This window comes from Giraffa tippelskirchi, chromosome 9 (assembly GCF_054371585.1).
Source record: "Giraffa tippelskirchi isolate mGirTip1 chromosome 9, T2T-mGirTip1v1.2.pri, whole genome shotgun sequence".
NCBI classification, from domain to species: Eukaryota; Metazoa; Chordata; class Mammalia; order Artiodactyla; family Giraffidae; genus Giraffa; species Giraffa tippelskirchi.
This window is the reverse complement of record NC_137283.1, coordinates 49,235,026-49,254,820: the sequence shown is the minus strand read 5'-3', so window position 1 is coordinate 49,254,820 and position 19,795 is coordinate 49,235,026. Positions and strand designations below refer to the sequence as shown.

The following is a 19,795-nucleotide window of genomic DNA, read 5'->3' as shown; positions in this document are numbered from 1 at the left end:
AGTATTCTGGTTGCGATATTGTACTACAGTTTTACAATACATTACCTCTGTGGAAGAACGAGGTAAAAAGCATATGGGATCTCTGTATATTCATTTCTTTTCTTCCCTTTGTATTATTTCTTACAACTGTGAACCTTTAATTATCTCAAAATAAAACATTTAATTTAAACAATGCACAAAATTAAATGACTAATGCAAAGCATGAAAAAGACTTCCCACATATGATAAGAAATTAATAACCTTAACATGTCCAAAGTGTTTAGGGGTGGAGGAGTGGGAGGTATAGACAGGCTACAAGGATGTATTGCACAACATGGGGAATAGAGCCAATATTTTGCAATAACTGTAAAAGGAGCAACATCTAAAAATTGTACAAAGATCTGTTTAAGTCAGGGACTTTCCTGGCGGTCCAGTGGTTGACCCCACACTCGCAACAGAGGGGGCACACGGTTCCACTCCTAGTCGGAGAACTAAGATCCCATGTGTCGCAGTTAATATTATTACGATAATATTAAATCAAAACATGTCTAAAGCTTTTATAACTCAAACAAACTGACAAATGAGCAAAGAATACAAACAGGCATTTCATGAAGGAAAAATATAAACAGCTAATATGAATCAAAGTAATTAAGCTCACCGACAATGCTGCTGCTGCTGCTAAGTCGCTTCAGTCGTGTCCGACTCTGTGCGACCCCATAGACAGCAGCCCACCAGGCTCCGCCATCCCTGGGATTCTCCAGGCAAGAACACTGGAGTGGGTTGCCGTTTCCTTCTCCAATGCATGAAAGTGAAAAGTGAAAGTGAATTCATTCAGTCATGTCCGACTTTTCGTGACCCCATGGACTGCAGCCTACCAGGCTCCTCTGTCCATGGGATTTTCCAGGCAAGAGTACTGGAGTGGGTTGCATTGCCTTCTCCGACAATAAAAAGCAAGAAAATCTACACCAATGCAAATTTTTCACACAACACACTAGCAGAAATTGTAAATTAGATGCTGCAGAATCTGCCGGGAAGTGAGAGCTCTTCTTCTACTGATGGGAATAGAAAGTGACAGACCTTTCCAGGAGGGCCACTTAGTAACATACGTTACTGTATGTGCGTGTGCTCAATCACCCAGTTATGTCTGACTCTTTGCGACCCCACGGGCTCCTGTCCAGGGGATTTTCCCAGCAAGAATACTGGAGTGGATTGCCATTTTCTCCTCCAGGGGATCTTCCCGACCCAGGGTTCGAACCCAAGTCTCCTGTATTGGCAGGCGGATTCTTTACCACTAAACCACCAGGAAACCCCAACATGCATTGAAAATTCTTTTAGAAGTACGTATCTTTAAATATACTAATTTCAAGTCTAGACATTTATCCTAAGAAAATAATCAGGAACACATGCAGAGATTTATTCATAAGATCTTCACTATGATATATAATTTGGATTATCCCCAGATAAAGGATTATTGGGTAAATTACAGCCATGTACTGAAATAAAGCACAGAAAATGATGTCTGAGAAAGATAATCACAAAAATATTGTGACATAGCAAATGAAAAAAGCTGGTTACAAAACTACGGCAGTATGTGACCCCAATTTTATTTCAAAAGATAAATTTTTTTAAATATACATGTTTACTAAAAAGACAAAGAATTCATACAGAAAGTATAACGGCGGTTACCTCATGGATGATAAATACATTGTTTTCTTTGTGCTTCTCTGCATTACCAAAATTTTTCTAGCAAAGACTATGTATTAAATTACTTCAGCCATTAGAAGAAAAAAGCAGTACTACTTTTTTTTAAAGGGAGCCCTGTGTGGTAAGGCAGGCAGCCAGTTCACAGCCTTCACCTGGGAACAAGCCCAGACACTCTAAGGGCACTGAGCCTTTGGGCAGTGGGTGGAGACAGACGATGTTGGGCAGGAGCAGCCTCCCTTCCACCTCTGAAGACACACGACTCACCTTCTGGAGTTCCTGAAGTAGCTGCTAATAAGGGTGGCTAAGTCTGAGTTGACCCATCACAGGAGTGACATTTAGTTCATTTGTTACACTGTCCTGGTTCTTGACTCTAGTACAACTGCTTCCATGTTCCTGAAAGCCTTGAAACTGTTAGCACATCTGATCTGAAGCCTTTATAAAAAGTAAAAGGACATACACATCCACACAAAATTGTATACCCAGTAGAAAAGCTAGCCGCCTGCCTCCAAACAGTATCTCCCCCAACCCTGATCACATCCTCACCTGTAACAAGCACTTGATCCGCTCTCCAGGGGTCATAATTCCTGTGGTGAATACTCCAGATAACATCCCAGCTGCAAATATCTGGGGGTAGCTGTATTGAAAACAAAAACAAGAGGCAAGAACCTGTGACTAACCACCCAGAACAGAGGCAGCCCCAGCAAAGAAAAAAACCAAATAAGTACTCGGACTGGGTGGAAGCCCAGCACAAATAGATTGTGTTTCATATCAAAGCCAAGTTCTATGTATATTCTGATGTCAAATTTCCCAGGGCAGGGGTCTCAGTGCCAAGAGCAATACGAGCTTGGTCATAAGGCCCACGGGCACCCTCAGATGGCCGCAGTCACGGGAGAAGTTCTTCTCCCCTGGCCGGCCATGCAGTAACTACGGATGAGTTTCCAGGCCTCTCTGAGCCTTGATCTGCGAAGCTCAGGGTTGTTGTGGGAAATAGCCTATAACACAGGATGTAGACCTCGGTTAACCCCAGATCTCCTCCAACCCTCCTCTGGATCACCAAGAGCCTGATAACATTTTAAGCCAAGACTCACATAGGACAGCGTCAAGACCAGGGGAATGGCTATGGCCATATCCACAGGCTGAGTTGTGAGGTATGTGCTGTAAGCTGCTGGGAAATGCCCCGTCAGAGATGGTACCCAGTCAGTTGTGATGGGTCCTATGGCTTCTGTGCGGGGAATAGTCCTCCAGTGGCCAGAGATCTAGATCCTCACCGTGGCCCTCACAGAATGAACCACACTGAGTATGTGGAGGAACTGGAGGCTCCTACCATCACTGCCTGTGCTGCCTCTGGCATCTCCTTTTCTTTCCGAGATTAAGATTACCAGACTGGTGTCGAGGCAATGGAGCACAGAGTTACAATTAGTGTTTCAACAGAGTCCCCACTATCGAGCACATGTTGCTGAAAAACTTCACCCGCTTGCCTGAGCCTCAGGCCCCTGCAGACCCCAGGTCTCTGGAAGGTGAGCCTTCTGGATTGCCCTACCCCACAAGGAGCCCAAAACCTGGAGAAGAGATGTCAAATAGGGATGGGGAGACATCCACTTCCAGTCCTGACCTCAAATTTTCCAGGGCAGGGTTTTCAGTGCCAAGAGTGATATGAGCTTGGTTACGAGGCAGGGCACCAGTCTCAGTGGCTATTTTTCCCATGCACTCACCCCAGGCAGGCCTCACACAACTACCTTAGGCATGCAAGCCCAGCACACAGGCTGTTTGCTCAACCATCAAAAGACCTGCTTCCATGCCTGGCCTCCTTCACAGTTTCAGTTCACACTGCTGTCCCCAAGAGGCACCCTTTCAGCAACAGAACTTCCCCTTGTGAGACCAACATCTGTTCTTCCATGGATGCCCAGACCTTAGGCTGCACATACCTCCTTCTCCTGGGACTTGGGGCTCTCCTCTGAACAGGGTCTCTGTGTGTACACAGGGTACCATGTAGACAGCCTGCATGGGTGGCCCATTCCGCCACCCCTCACTCCACCCCAGGGAAGGATCTGTCAGGTCTGGACCCTCGAGCTTCCATCCAAGGTCCTGGTAATGTTCCTTTCTGTACTATGCCCAAACACTACAGTGGGGAGGGGAAGGTGGCAGCGTTGACATTCAGGATTCAGAACATGGCAGGATTATTGGGCAGGGATCGGAGTGTCTCAACCTTTGCTCAGGCAGGAAGGGTACTTCTCTGAACACTGATGTGACGGTACAGGGAATACAATCCACAAGCTGAGGCAGTAGCAGTCACCCCATGAAAGTTCTTGGGCATGGCCCTGGTTCAAGATACAGCTGTGAGCTAGCAGAAGAGCTAAAAGCCCAGGTGCTCAGAGAGGACATGTGTCCATAGGCTATGTGGACTATCACAGCCAAACACATGGCCTTCCTTAGTGGCCAGGGGCTAAGATGCCACACTCCCAAGGCAGGGGGCCCAAGTTTGATCCTTGGTCAGGGAACTAGACTCGTTGCAGCCAAATAAATAAAAATATATATTTAAAAAAAATAGTCAAACACAGCTTCCAAAGGACCCCACCCCCTACACTCACATTTGGGGCCACCCGTGGTTTTTTATAGAAGTTGGCCACGTTCAGAGAGTCACGGGGACTCCAGAAATAGTTTCATGTTATGGGCATTTCTATTTACACCTCGCCCCTTACTCAGCCTGCTGCGGCCTGAAGTAGAGATTGAAAACAACCACAGGGCACCCTGGGCTTCCTCCCTTGAGCTCTAGAATCCAAGCCTAGCCAGCTGCTGTGGGTCCCGTGCTGTATGCAGCCCCACCCAGGAGATGTCACCCCAGACCGAGTGTGCCTTGTCATCTCAGGTGTCAACTCAGAATGCCCCTGCATCCCAAGAAGCCCGTTTTCATTCACTGCTTTGTCAGCTCTGAGCCCTAATTCTACCTCATCTGCCTCTCCATACCCAAATCCAAATTCTGAAAATCTACTGGAAGGAAATATACTAATTTCTCTCACTGTAACAGAGACACCAATAATTGGAAGTAATTATACCATGTTATAAAAATGAAGTACAACAGAAGTTGAAACCTTCCCTTCTCCCATCCAGGGGATGAGAAACAAGGCTGCTGCTGTCATTACTGTAGCACCAGGTACCTTCGTGATATCTGACACACATTGAGTGATCTCAGTTCCCCAACCCAGGACTGAACCCAGGCCACCACAGTGAAAGCCCAGAATGCTAACCACTAGGCCAGTAGGGAACTCCCCTCAGATCCTAATACTTGGGAAATACAAAAATTTCTTAAGCACCTGTAATCTCACCCCCAAGCAAGTCACACTGTACATTCTGTTTTGTAACCTGCTTTTTTTTTTTTTTTTCAACTTAGTAATCGGACCTCCCAGTGCTGTGGGGCTGGTATTACTAATATCCCCAGTAAGCAAGACTACTTCACCTAAGAAATGATGACAACCTAGTAAGAGCGGGGAGGGCTTTGGGTTTTATCTTTTGCCCTATTGGTCCACAGGGCAAAGGAAACCCAAGTACCTCCCTCGTGAGGAGAAGAGGACAGCCACTGCCGGTCTGACAGTTCTTTCCTGTAACCTGCGTCATACCACCGGCAGAACAGCATCGCGTGCTCCAGGCTGGTAAGTAAGTACTCACCTGAGCACATCCTCTGGGTGCTTCTGTTGCAGTTTCTTCCCCAAACCAAACCCAAAGAAGCAGACGGCAAACATGGGGGTGACCCCGACGATGGGGGCGGCCATGCCCCGATATAGACCCCTGATGCCCTGCAAGGAAGCAGAGAAGGGGAAGTTGTTTATGGACACTACTAACGTCTACATCACTGAAGCAGGGAAGCAGCGTGTCCTCTGACCTGTGGCCTCATTTCCCCAAGCAAGGAGAGCTTTAAAAGGAAGAATCTTCCCACATTTATCAGAAATGGTTGTCTTCTTATATACTGCTGGAGAAACTGAAAACAGCTCTTCTGGAAGGCAAACTGGCAACATGTAGCTTACACCTCCATCAGAAAACTATCTGTCCAGAAACATATTCTAAGGGAATACTCAAAGATATAAAAAGGAATGACATCAGGTATTTATCAAGCACTGCATTTTGGAACATTCCCAAATAGGAGATTAATGAGACAAATTATGGAAACCTCGTACTGGACTATCACACAGCCACACAATCACACTGTAACATGAGAAGAGATCACTAAGTTGAAAAAAAAAAAAAAAAGCAGGTTACAAAACAGAATGTACAGTGTGACTTGCTTGGGGGTGAGATTACAGGTGCTTAAGAAATTTTTGTATTTCCCAAGTATTAGGATCTGAGGGGAGTTCCCTACTGGCCTAGTGGTTAGCATTCTGGGCTTTCACTGTGGTGGCCTGGGTTCAGTCCTGGGTTGGGGAACTGAGATCACTCAAGCCACCCAGTATGACGCCTCCCAAAAAAGACATAAGATTCTTATTGTTAAAAACAATAGCAAGATTGCACATCAATTTTCACTAGTACATTTAGATAATGAAACCAACTATGTAGTAGCCAATAAATAGACAGACAAATAGACATTCCAACTGAACAAGTTAGTAAAACAAAGACAAGGAAGATCTGGGACCCAGGAGACCAAGGGTTTGGCCCAAGAGAGGGGAGGGGTGTTCCCAGAAAGGTGTTGGGTACAGTGGGCCTGGAAAGAAGCCAGTTGACATGGGAGTATGAGACATAGGACTCCAGGAGGAGTTTGTTTGTTTTCTAAGAAAAACAAAGCAAACAACAAACGCTGGAATAACAGATGATAACTGCAGGCAGTGTGAAAAACCAAACAAAAAGGTATTCTACAGCACATTTAGGACCCAGGATGACAGAGGCAGAGATTCAAAGAGACACAAGCAAAAGAAACTGACACAATTGTTCACCCAACCTCAAGCAAAACAAAAAGCTGTACAGGTAATGAAATGTGCACTGAAGGACATTACTTTGTTAACAGAGAAAAAACATACATAAAGTTGTAATCATGAAAACAGTGAACTATATTAAACCACAAAGGATGATGAAAATTATTGGGCAGAGCAGAAAGAGGAGCTAAGGAATGCAAGAGTTAAAACCATCTACCACAAATAGGTAGCTAAAACAGTTTTAAATGGATAAAATACATGCATGCAGCTCAGTAGAAAACAGCATTAATAACTGAGAGAGCTGAGGGACTTCCCTGATGGTTCCCTGGTTGAGACTCTGTGAACTTTCACTGCAGGGGCTAGGGGTGCAATCCTTGGTGGGAGAAGTTTCCAAAAAGGGAGGAGGATAAACAGTAACTGAGAAAGTAGAAAGTAGCAACTTCTAGAGGATTGGGGTGTGGGGCTACTTTGTTACAAGTCCTTCAGTAACAAACTAAGTGCTTGTATCATTTTAATACAAAATAAGGGCTAATTTTTAAAAACATGTTACAGTTGCTCCCTACAGGAAGTCACAGGAGAAATGGGCAAGGGAGGAGGGTGCTACACATGGGGGAGGGTCCACAGACCTAGGCTGGAGAACATGCCTCACTGCAGACTGGGCGCTCACAACCCATCTTCTTTCCAGAACTAAAGGGCACAACTGTACTTGTCAGCACTCCTCCCAGATCCTGTAAAGGTCTAACATTGCTACAGGCTGTAAGCAGATTCTCCAAGGGCAACATGCAGGGAAGGTAAAGAGGGAAGGGTGAATAGGAAGAGAAGGTTATGAGAAGGATCTGTAAAAGCCTCTCAGGACAAAACCCTCCCCAAACCCCTCCCACAGCTTCCCACCTGGCTGAGAAGGATGCCCAAGGCTGGAGGGCCAACAACCCCCAACAACTCCTCCAGCCTTCCTTCCACTCTCTGGCCCACCCAGTTCCATGCAGTACAACCAAGACCCGTCCAGTAGTACCAGAAACTGAGCTCAATCTGGCACAGCGAAACCCAGAGACAAGCACAAATATGGACTGAGGGAGCCTCTCTGACACTGCAAGGAGTTGGGTTTATACAAGCCATTCTCACCAAGCCTCCAGTACCCAGCACATTGCCAAGGAGCTGAACAGGTGCTCAATAACATTTGCTGACCAAGGGGCATATAATCCTGTCTCTCTGTAAGGGCAGAGAACTCTTAGCAGACTGGAAGCTCAAAGCCTCCACTGGACACTGATCAGACTCCATTCTGGGTTGATGAGAGAAAGAGAGCCTTACAGAAGAAAAGATGGCACCATCTCCAGCATGGATGATTGGGTAGATTCCACTTCAAAATCTTCCTCCCACACCTGGGTCCTGCAGGAGCCCTGGGAACAGCTTCTCCTCCTAGACTGAATCCATCACTTACCAGTATCCCCTCTTTGTCTGGGTGATACCTGCTTCTTACTTCTGTATACTTAATAAAGACTATATATTTAATATTTATTCACATTAGAGTTATATTTTAGGCAATGAAGGAAAAGTTCTTAACAAGGTGTTGTTATCTATGTGTTAATAAAGTCAGTAACAAGCATCACTAGTCATTAAAACTTTTTTAAAATCCCATGTTTTCACTCTAAGAAATACCTGAAAAATGATTATACAATTCAATAACCTCACACCAATTTAGTTTCCTCGTCTATGGGTTTGAAGACTCTCTTTCACTCTCTCTTTTTTCCTCAGACAAGCTGACTTTTCCTCAAAATTTTACGTGAACTTCTGACACTGATCCCTGTCAAACAGACTGAAACAGCTTTGCATTTTCTTTTATTTCATGTCTCCAATTATTCCTCATGAATTCCCTGTGGTCTAAATTCTGCCTTCCAAGAGAGAAAGAACCACTTTATTAGCTTCATTCATCCACATAAAACAGTAACTGGAACTCTCAAACACTCCAAAGCGATGACAACAGAAGGACACGGGATGACCCAGGGGTGAGAGAGCCAGGCATGTGGGCTGGACCTCCTGCAGAACCACACAGTCACCCAGTCCCCTGGAGAAGCAACATGCCAAAACTGTGAAAATGCGTTCCTCTGAATAAGAGAAATGCCCAGCACCACGATTCCGTACCTCTCTCATCAGAGTCTTCCGGAAACAGTCAAAGGTGCCAGAATACATGGGAGGCTGTCCAGGCAAACTTGGGGGCTGCGTCTGCAGTCGGACCTAAAACCAGAAGTTAAAACACAGTCATTTCCCAGAAGCAGAACCGCCTGCCAGAGGCAACAGCCTGACCATCTGCCAAAATCTGACCAGAGAAAGCTGCACCTGTGTGCATGTCTTCAGCATTCCCCTTATCTGCTGGATTCAGATTTCTCTTTCCTCCAGTTTATTCCAACCTTGTACTCACAAGTCATCAGTAGCATGCTTTTGAAGAGCAAGACAGTTCCTCTGATTTCCTCAGCCACTTTCTTTTGCTATTTATTCCTTATCTAACGGATCCCATGGTGACCAAATGGAATAGGTAGGGGCTTCCCTGATGGCTCAGAGGGTAAAGTGTCTGCCCGCAATGCAGGAGACCCAGGTTCGATCCCTGGGTCAGGAAGATCCCCTGGAGAAGGAAATGGCGACCCACTCCAGTATTCTTGCCTGGAGAATCCCACGGATGGAGGAGCCTGGTAGGCAGAGTTGGACACGACGGAACGACTTTGCTTTTCTATGACCAGTTTACAAATGAAGAGACTGGGTTCACTGAGGTCCAGTGATGTGCCAGTAACTAGCCCTGGCTGATGCAAAGCTCAGCTCAATTCTAGGCACTCTCCACACTCATCTGAAGTGCTTTGTTGGGGGTTAGGTAACGTGCTCGACAAAGATATTTGGAATGAGGTGGATTTAATCCTGCTTTCCTTGGTCCTCATCCTTTTCCACCTTTCGGTGGATCTAATGCTTCCAACATCTCTCTTTAAACCTCCCCTCTTAGCACTCCCTCCTTTGTCTCTTTTTCTATTCCAGGTGCCCTCCAGGGCTAAGTCGCCTACCCAGGTGTTCCACTATCCCTTTCAGAAAACACGTTCCAGGGCTTCAGCTTATGTTCAGTGATGACTTCTACTCAACCATCTTCAGACCTTCTCACCTCACCTTCTGGGCTGTATTTCACTGCCTGAGGAAGTTCTCCCTACTCAAATCACCTCCAAAATCTCATCCTTTAGATGAACGTCCCATTCGTCCCAGAGCCACCAGTCTACCCTATTTCTCAGGATTTGAAACTCTAGCATCCAACTACTTCCTGTTTCTCCTCTTATTCCTGTGGGCACCAAGGCTAATGGAAAGTTCTTTCAAGATGCTTCCAGGATCCTAATTTGTTCCTCTCTCCATCTGAAGTCTTCTTCCAGGCAAAGTGCTTGCCCATTCTTACCCAGTGTGGTGGTTTTTAAAAATGCCCACTAACTCTTTGATACTCTTGCCCTTCAGAAGTTAAACCTAAATCCCCTCCCCTTGGATGTGATCCAGACTCAGTGACTCACTTCTATTGAACAGAATGTGATGATATTGATGCTATGTGGCTTCCAAGGCTAGGTGACAGGAAGGTCAGCTTCTGCCTGTGTCCATCTCAGGTTATGTGCTTTGGGGAGTCTGTCATTATGCTATGAGGTTACTTACACAGCCTGAAGAGGCCATGTGTAGAGGAAGCAAGGCCTCTTGACAACAGCCAGCACTAACTGCCAGCATGTGAACGAACCACATGGAAGTCAATTCTTTAGATGAGTACAGTCCTGCCCAACATCTTTTTGTTGTTTATGACTGGAAGGGAGGGGTTTTGGTTCAGTACTGGGTTGTTTTTTTTTTTTTTAACAGCTTTATTATAACTCGTATACCATAAAATTCACCCATTTTATACAGTTAGAGGGTTTTTAGCAGTTGCAGAGTTGTGCAACCTTCATTATAATCAATTTGATAACATTTTCATCACCCCAAAAAGAAATATCACACCCATTAGTAGTCATTCTCCTCTTCTCTCAGCCACTGGCAATTACTAAGCTACCTTCTGCCTCCATGAATTTTCCTATTCTCTATATTTCATATAAATGAAATCATACAGTATGTGGTCTTTCACACCTGGTTTCTTTTACTTAGCATAAAGTGTTCAAAGTTCACCTATGTTGCAGGATGTATCAGTTCTTCATTCTTTGTATTGGTAAATAATATTCTACTACACAAATAAACTATGTTCTGTTTATCTGCTCATCAGATAATGACAAATCACATTTCTTCCACTTTTATTATTATGAATAATGGTGCTACAAACTTTTGTGTATAGGTTTTTGTGTGGACATATGTTTTCAGTTCTCTCGAGTGTGGTATGGGTCAAGATTCTCCAGAGAAACAGAACCAATAGGCTATGGAGAATTATTTATTTGTTTGTTTGTTATAAGGAATTGACTCACACAATTATGGAGGCAGACAAACCGTAAGATCTGCAGTCAGCAAGCTGGAGACCCAGGAAAGTCAATGAGATAGTTCTATTTCAAGTGTTAAGACCCGAGAACGAGGAGAGCTGATGGTCTAAGTCCCAGTTCAAAAGCTGGCAGGCTCAAGACCCAAGAAGAGCCAAAGTTTCAGTTAGAGTTCAAGGGCAGGAAAAGACCAACACCCCAGCTCAATCAGTGAAGAGAGAAGAGTTTTCACCTTTTGTTCTATTAAGGCCTTCAACTGACTAGATGATGGTCACCCACATTAGGGAGGGCAATCTGCTTTACTTAGTCTACCTTACATGCTAGTCTCATCCAAAAACATCCTCACAGATATACCCAGAATAATGTTTGACCAATATCTGGACACCCACGGCTCAGGTGACACATAAAATCTACCACAACAGGAGAATCGCTAGGTCATATGCTAACTTGATGTTTATTTAACCTTTTGAGGAACTGCCAGACTGTTTCCCAAAGAGGTTACACCATTTACACTTCCACCAGCAGTTTATGAGTGTTCCAACTTCTCCACATCCTTGCCAACATTGACTGTCATCTACCTTTTTTTTTCTTTTTAATTATAGCAGGTGTTAGGTGGATATTAGGTGGTATCTCACTGGGATTTTGACTTATGTTTTCATGATGGACAATGATGTTGAACATTTTTCATGTGTTTATTGGTCATTTGTGTATCTTCTTTGGAAAAATGTCTATTCAGATTCTTTGCCCATTTTTCCCTTCCCAATTTTTTTTCTGTCATAAAATACACATAAAATTTACCATCTTGATCATTTTTAAGTGCACAGTTCACTGATATTGGGCTGGCTTGGTGACTCAGCTGGTAAAGAATCCGCCTGCAATGTGGGAGACCTGGGTTGGGACAATTCCCTGGAGAAGGGAAAGGCTACCAACTCCAGTATTCTGGCCTGGAGAATCCCATGGACTGTATAGTCCATGGGGTCGCAAAGAGTCGGACACAACTGAGCAACTTTCACTTTCACTTTTCAGTGATATTAAATACATTCAAAATGTTATGCAACAATCACCATCATCAACAATTCTTTTTATCTCTACCCACTAAACAATAACTTCCCATTCACCCTACATCCAGACACTGGCAACCAGTCTACTTTCTGTCTCTAAGATTTTGTGTACTCGAAATACCTCATATAAGTAGGTTCATAAAGTACATATCTTTTTATGAATGACTTAGTTCATTGAGCCTAATGTTTTCAACGTTCATCCATGTGTTGCAAGTATCAGAATTTCCTTCTTTTTAAGGCTGAATAACATTGTATTATATGTATAGGCCATATTTTGCTTATTCGTTCTTCCATTTCTGGACACTTAGGTTGTTCCCGTGTTTCGGCTATTGTGAATAATGCTGTTAGGAACAGGGTGTACAAATATCTCTTCAAGATTCTGCTTTCAATTCTTTTGGGTAAATATCCAGAAATAGAATGGCTGGATCATTCGGTAATTCTATTTTTATTTTTTTGAGATACTGGTATACTGTTTTCCACAGTGGCCGTACAATTTAACATTCCCAACAATAGTGCACAAAGGTTCCAGAGTCTCTGCATCCTCCCTGACTCTTGTTATTTTGTTTTGTTGATAGTAGTCATTCTATTGGGTATGAGGTGGTACCTCATTATACTTCTTATTTGCATTTTCCTAATGATTAGCTAGTGGAGGTGGTGGAATTCCAGTTGAGCTATTTCAAATCCTCAAAGGTGATGCTGTGAAAGTGCTGCACTCGATATGCCAGCAAATTTGGAAAACTCAGCAGTGGCCACAGGACTGGAAAAAGTCAGTTTTCGTTCCAATCCCAAAGAAAGGCAATGCCAAAGAATGCTCAAACTACTGCACAATTGCACTCATCTCACATGCTAGTAAAGTAATGCTCAAAATTCTCCAAGCCAGGCTTCAGCAATACGTGAATCGTGAACTTCCAGATGTTCAAGCTGGTTTTAGAAAAGGCAGAGGAACCAGAGATCAAATTGCCAATATCCCCTGGATCATCGAAAAAGCAAGAGAGTTCCAGAAAAACATCTATTTCTGCTTTATTGACTATGCCAAAGCCTTTGACTGTGTGGATCACAATAAACTGTGGAAAATTCTGAAAGAGATGGGAATACCAGACCATCTGACCTGTCTCTTGAGAAACCTGTATGCAAGTCAGGAAGCAACAGTTAGAACTGGACATGGAACAACAGACTGGTTCCAAATAGGAAAAGGAGTACGTCAAGGCTGTATATTGTCACCCTGCTTATTTAACTTATATGCAGAGTACATCATGAGAAACGCTGGGCTGGAAGAAACACAAGCTGGAATCAAGATTGCCGGGAGAAATATCAATAACCTCAGATATGCGGATGACACCACCCTTATGGCAGAAAGTGAAGAAGAACTAAAGAGCCTCTTGATGAAGGTGAAGGAGGAGAGTGAAAAAGTTGGCTTAAAGCTCAACGTTCAGAAAACTAAGATCATGGAATCTGGTCCCATCACTCCATGGGAAATAGATGGGGAAACAGTGTCAGACTTTACTTTTTTGGGCTCCAGAATCACCGCTGATGGTGACTGCAGCCATGAAATTAAAAGACGCTTACTCCTTGGAAGGAAGGTTATGGCCAACCTAGATAGCATGTTTAAAAGCAGAGACATTACTTTGCCAACAAAAGTCCGTCTAGTCAAGGCTATGGTTTTTCCAGTGGTCATGTATGGATGTGAGAGTTGGACGGTGAAGAAAGCTGAGCGCCGCAGAATTGATGCTTTTGAACTGTGGTGTTGGAGAAGACTTTTGAGAGTCCCTTGGCTGCAAGGAGATCCAATCAATCCATCCTAAAAGAGATCAATCCTGGGTGTTCATTGGAAGGTCTGATGTTGAAGCTAAAGCTCCAATACTTTGGCCACCTCATGCGAAGGGTTGACTCATTGGAAAAGACCCTAATGCTGGGTAGGATTAGGGGCGGGAGGAGAAGGGGACGACAGAGGATGAGATGGTTGGATGGCATCACCGACTCGATGAACTTGGGTTTGGGTAGACTCCGGGAGTTGGTGATGGACAGAGAGGCCTGGTGTGCTGTAATTCATGGGGTCGCAGAGAGTCGGACACGACTGAGTGACTGAACTGTACTGAACTGAATTGAGAGGATCATCAAAGCTGATCCTTTTACAATTACATGAGAAGTTTCTCAAGAACTCAAGGTCAACCATCCTACAGTTGTTCGGCATTTGAAGCAAATTGGAAAGGTGAAAAAGCTCGATAAGTCGGTGTCTCATGAGCTGATCGAAAGTAAAAAAAAAGATCATTCTGAAGTGCTGTCTTCTCTTATCCTATGCAAAAACAGCAAACCATTTCTCAATTGGATTGTGACACGCGACAAAAAGTGGATCGCATACAACTGGTGATGACCAGCTCAGTGGCTGGACGGAGAAGAAGTTCCAAAGCATTTCCCAAAGCCAAACTTGCACCAAAGAAAGGGTGATGGTCACTGTTTGGTGGTCTGCTGCCGGTCTGATCCACTACAGCTTTCTGAATCCTGGTGAAATCATTATACATGAGAAGTATTCTGAGCAAATCAATGAGATGCACCGAAAACTGCAACACCTGCAGCCAGCACTGGTCAAAAGAAAGGGACCAATTCTCTGCGACAATGCCTGACTGCACATTGCACAAACAAAACTTCAAAAGTTGAATGAATAAGGCTACAAAATTTTGCCTCATCGGCCATATTCACGTGACCTCTTGCCAACTGACTACCACTTCTTCAAGCAACTCAACAACTTTATGCAGGGAAAATGCTTTCACAATCAGCAGGATGCAGAAAATGCTTCTCAAGAGTTCATCGAATCCCGAAGCATAGCTTTTTATGCTACAGGGATCAACAAACTTATTTCTCATTGGCAAAAATGTGTTTCTTGTAATCGTTCTTATTTTGATTAACAAAGATGTGTTTGAGCCTAGCTATAACGATTTAAAATTCAGGGTCCGAGACCACAATTACTCTTGCACCAACCTAACAAATTTTTTATTCTTGATTTTGTTAAGGCTTTACATCCTGTGCTCTAGGCAATGGAGGTGACATGCAAAGCTGAGGAGTTTATGGAACATAACAGTAGACATGTCCAGAGGGTCCCACTGCTTTACATCCAATATCCCTTACTTGGCCTTCAGATTCTCCGTGGTCAGGCACAAACTCCTTAAGTTAGTAGAAAGAGAGAGGGATAGACCAAAATTTATGACTGACAGCTTTTTTGTGATTTTGTATAAATCCATACCTCTCTCAAAATGACATCCACCATTTAGACCCAGCAAGAACATTAAAGTCCTCCATGGCTGGTCTTCTTTTACAGCCTGGTTCCCACTGCCAAGCCTATATCCACCTTCATTCCTGCCTTCCCTCTGCCTGGAATATCTGGGCCTCCCTAATTCTCCAGTCAGAACTCAGCCAGCCCTTCACCACCTGCCATAACGTCTTTTCAAGCTGAAGAGCTGCAGCTCTTGCCTTTCCAGACCACTGTTAGTCGCCTTGGGTCTCTGAAAGTGTCTCTTGGCCAAGCTTTGACCAGAGCCCACCTGGCTCCCTGAGGTCAAAAGGACAGTAATCAGCAATTTGTGGTTTTGGCTTAAATCAAAAGGAGACTTTCTGGTTATTAAAACCGCAGTGAGGGCTTCCCTGGTGGTCCAGTGGTTAAGAATCCACCTTGCAATGCAACAGACACCAGTTCGATCCCTGGTGAAGGAAGTTCCCACATGTCATGAAGCAACTAAGCCCTACTGCCACAGCTACTGAGCCTGGGTGCTTCAACTAGTGAAGCCTGAATGCCCGAGAGCCTGTGCTCTGCAACAAGAGGAGTCTCTGCTATAAGAAGCCTGTGCACTGCAACTAGGGAGTAGCCCCCGCTCGCTGCACCTACAGAAACCCACACACAGGAACAAAGACTCAACACAGTCAAAAGTAAAATTAATTGGTTGATTTTTAAAAGATAAAGGCTTAAAAAAACGCAGTGAGCATTTTCAGTCATTTACATTTCAGTACACAGATCATCCTTCCCTTCCTGGGAGTGATATCTGATGGGGAGGAAGAGCAAAAGGATATGGAGGTAGGAGCAACACTTGTATTAGGGAGCAACAGGATTTTGTTTTTCTTTAAAGAGAGTCTCCAGATAACTAGAACTAACAAGATCAAGAGTAGAAAGAGAGGCCAGACAATTCTCCCCTACATCAGTGCTGCTTAGAACGACTACTGTTGGGGAAGCCCTAACACACATGGCATTTATCACCTACTGAATAAACATCTGATTTCATGTTTCACATTGCCCAAACCAACCCGATGGCTTTAATCTTAGTCTTGTGATAAAATGACACAGATCCTCTTCTAGATGAAACATAGCAAAGAGCCTGCTGCCCAAACTTGCTCAGAGAACATCACCAAAGCAATTTTCTTTGCTTTGGTGGAGGAAACCCAATTCAACAATCCAAGAAGTCCTCTACATAGGCTTCCCACTCTGCAAGACTCACGTCTGCTCCCCACAGCCTCACCCTGGCCATGAACTGTCAACTTTCTCCGAGTGTGTGCAGAGATAAGGTTAGAAAACTAGGATGAAGCTTTGAATGCTAAGTCATAGGGTATGGACTTTGGTCTCCAGTAAGGCCTTGCTGTAAGTGCTACAGGGGAAAGAGTTGATGTGCAATGTGAGGATAACCGGAGAACAAGCCTTGATGAGTTTCCCCCTTTCCAGGGCCTCAATCTGACTATGGCTTCCACACCAGGTTGTTGTGAGGATCAGCCTGGCCCTGGGCAAAGCTGATCACTTGATTTCCTTGGAAAGGACTCAGTCACTGAGGGCATTGTCACTTCCCACAGGAGACCGCTGAGGTTAACGTGGGGGTGACAAACTGAAGATGATTAAGAAAGGTGCAAAAGAGACAGTGCCAGAGCACTTTGGCCCCAGAGAAATGTGTCAATAGACATATCTAGAGAAACCTGCTTTTAGCTCTCTTCCAGAAGAGGGATTTACAGATGACCTGTTTCAACCTTGCTGATGTTAAGGTTTGCAGAAGTTTGAACTCTAAGCAGGTGCTTTTTCTTTACCATCCCCAAAGTAGGGGCGCCAGATCAGAAAAGGTTGCCGGACAGAGAACTTTTTAAAAATCAGGAGTCTTCGGTGGGCCATTAGAGGCTTCTCACTCTGCGCCGTCTAGCTCCTTGGGGCGCAGGAACAGTTTCCTCCACATCCGAAAGGGTCGAGAGGGAGATTCCCCAGACTTCTCACGGAAGCTCCCCCGGGCCCCACTTCTGTTCCGGACCGAGCGTCGCGAGAGACCCTGCTTTCCGCGCCCTGCTCGGTCGGGCCTCCTCCCTCCAGCCCGCGCGTCCCAGCCTTCTCGCACCTTGACAGTGTCCAGCGGGTGTCCCACGAACACCAGGCACATGCCTCCAAAGCCACCAGCCAGCAGGTTCTTGAGCGGGCTAATGGGCTGCACCTCGTCTGCCATGGTCAGTCCGTCCGTCACAGTAGCTGTGCTTTCCCGGCCGGCTCCGCTCCACCGCTCCAGCCGCGGCGCCGGGGCCGCCGACCTTTCACCCACTTTCGGGTGGGCGGGGCATGAGCCCGGGGCAGGTCGGGAGGAGGGCCTAAATCGCCTGCCTGGCCCCGGCTTCCGCCGGCGGCGCTGCTTCCGGCCATAGCCCCTCCTCGATGGGCGGGGCTTGCGGGAGAGGGGCTGGCCCCGACGCCTTCTGGGCGGTATTTTGGAGTGGCGGTTGCGGGGGGGTGGGGGGTACTTACTCCTCCAGAAACTCTTCCTGGACTCACTTGTTTCCTTCCTTAAGTTCCCATTCCTCTACCCACTCCACTGAAGGCGACTGCGCTCTGCTGTGTGATAAAGCACCCTTTCAGGTGCTGGAGGCACAGCACACGGGTCCTTGTTCTTGTGGAGCTTCCAGACCGTAGCAAAGTTAGTGAGAAATGCATAGTTTATCAAGTGGTGAGAACTGCTACGAAGAAAAATAAATCTGGAAAGAGGATAAGGATTAGTATTGGGGGCGGGGGCGGGGGTGGGGGGCAAGTAACCTGCAGTTTTAATTAGGTGAGTAAAGGACGGTTTCTCGGAGAAGTGACTGGATTTAAGATCCAGTTGAGGAGGTGAGTTCTGTCCATAGATATGGGGGGACCAGAGTGGGGGGGTTGGGGGAGGGAGGGATCTCCCAGGCAGAAGAATGCAAAGTCCCTGAGATGGGCTGTGTCTGGACTGTTTGAGGGACCACTGAGGCCGACATGGTGCCAATGGTGACATACCAAGAGGATGGGAGCCATTCTGGGGTTCTGAGCAGAGGAGTGACACAGTCTGACTTGTGAATTAACAGGATCCCTCTTAGTGCCAGTTGAGAATAGACTAAGAAGCAAGGAGACTTGAGGAGGCTAAAGGTCATAGTCAGAGATGCTGGATTGGATTGGATTGGATCAGAGCACAGCAGAGGAGGTGGTGAGATGTGTTTGGATTCTGAATATATTCTGAAGAAAGAACCTAAAGGAATTGTTAACGCATATAACAATTAGGAGTTAAGTGAAGTCTCTCAGTCGGGTCCAACTCTTTGCGACCCCATGGACTGGAGCCTACCACGCTCCTCCGCCCATGGGATTTTCCAGGCAAGAGTACTGGAGTGGGTTGCCATAAGGGTGATACTTACGTTTTTGACTTACTTTCGGTGGACAGTATTCAGGTATCTACTATAGAACCCATCATTTCTGTATGTTTGAAATTTGTCAAATTAAAAATTTGTAAATAAGCATACCCATACTCTGTAGCAGGATCCTCACTGCCCAGCTAACCTGATAGCAGTCCTTCTCTGCAGGCACTCCCAAGCTAGGAGGAAGCCTCGAATAGGGAGGATGGACCATGTACACTAGGGGTGGAAAGATTAGTGACAGAAACAAAATTGGGCTCAGGAAGTGATGGGGCCTGACTGGGGCAGAAGACCTGTAAGGGGAGTGGAAGGCAAGGAGGCTGGGGCAAGCCTCAAAAGTCTGTTTACCCTGTGCTACAGGCTTTTTCTAGATGGGGATGGGGAACCATGGAACAATTTTAAGCAGAGCAGTGACATGATCAGATTGTTTTAGAAAATCTATTTGGGATGGATGAATTTGTGTTGGGAGAGAATGGAAGCAGGGAAAACAGTTAAGAGAAAATTACAGTGGTCCAGGCAAGAGGCAGTGAAGGCATTAATTGAACAGTGTGCTCATCACTGGACTGGCCTAATTGGAATGTCCAAGATTCAGGGTTTGGTAATGGGACCATGTTTATTTCACTTGTGACTTGTAGCACTCCGGCTGCAGAAGAGGAGCTAACTTAGAGACAATCTGCATCAGAGCAGGTTCAGGAAGAGGAGCTGTTTGTTATAGAACAGCCTTCCTGATAACCTCTCCTGGTAGACCCTCTTGGTAAACCTTGACAGACCTGAACACGGACTCCACTCAAGCCCACCAAGTTCTAGTAAATCCTCACAGGGTAACTGATGATCCCCCAAACAAATGGTCTTCCTGTTTCCTCATCTGATAAGCCTTTACACACTGCTAGAAAATTTAACTGAAATTTAATCTGTCATTCCCTGGCCAAAAAACCTCCTCAGCTCCTCACTGCATCAGAATAAAATAGAAGTGGTTCAGGGCAGACAAGGCTTTTCATAATTTCATGCTAGCTTACTGCTTTAACCTTGTTTTTCCCTAGAC

At 45.3% G+C, this 19,795-nt stretch overlaps 1 protein-coding gene across 4 annotated transcripts in view; it reads right to left on the bottom strand.

Moving 5' to 3' along the window:
* The window catches only part of SLC25A20 (solute carrier family 25 member 20), a 34,604-nt gene extending 16,985 nt beyond the window's left edge, over window positions 1–17,619 (bottom strand). For all 4 annotated transcript variants that reach the window (XR_014064189.1, XR_014064190.1, XR_014064188.1 and 1 more), the window contains exons 1-4: window positions 17,457–17,619; window positions 8,721–8,813; window positions 5,347–5,474; window positions 2,227–2,317 (exon numbers count right to left, since the gene is read on the bottom strand). Coding sequence is in view for 1 of the 4 variants with exons in the window: in XM_081525624.1 (XP_081381750.1) it covers window positions 2,227–2,317; window positions 5,347–5,474; window positions 8,721–8,813; window positions 17,457–17,561 (417 nt within the window). In the remaining 3 variants the exon portion in view is untranslated. The remainder of the gene's footprint in view (window positions 1–2,226; window positions 2,318–5,346; window positions 5,475–8,720; window positions 8,814–17,456) is intronic.
* Between the last annotated feature and the right edge of the window lie 2,176 nt (window positions 17,620–19,795).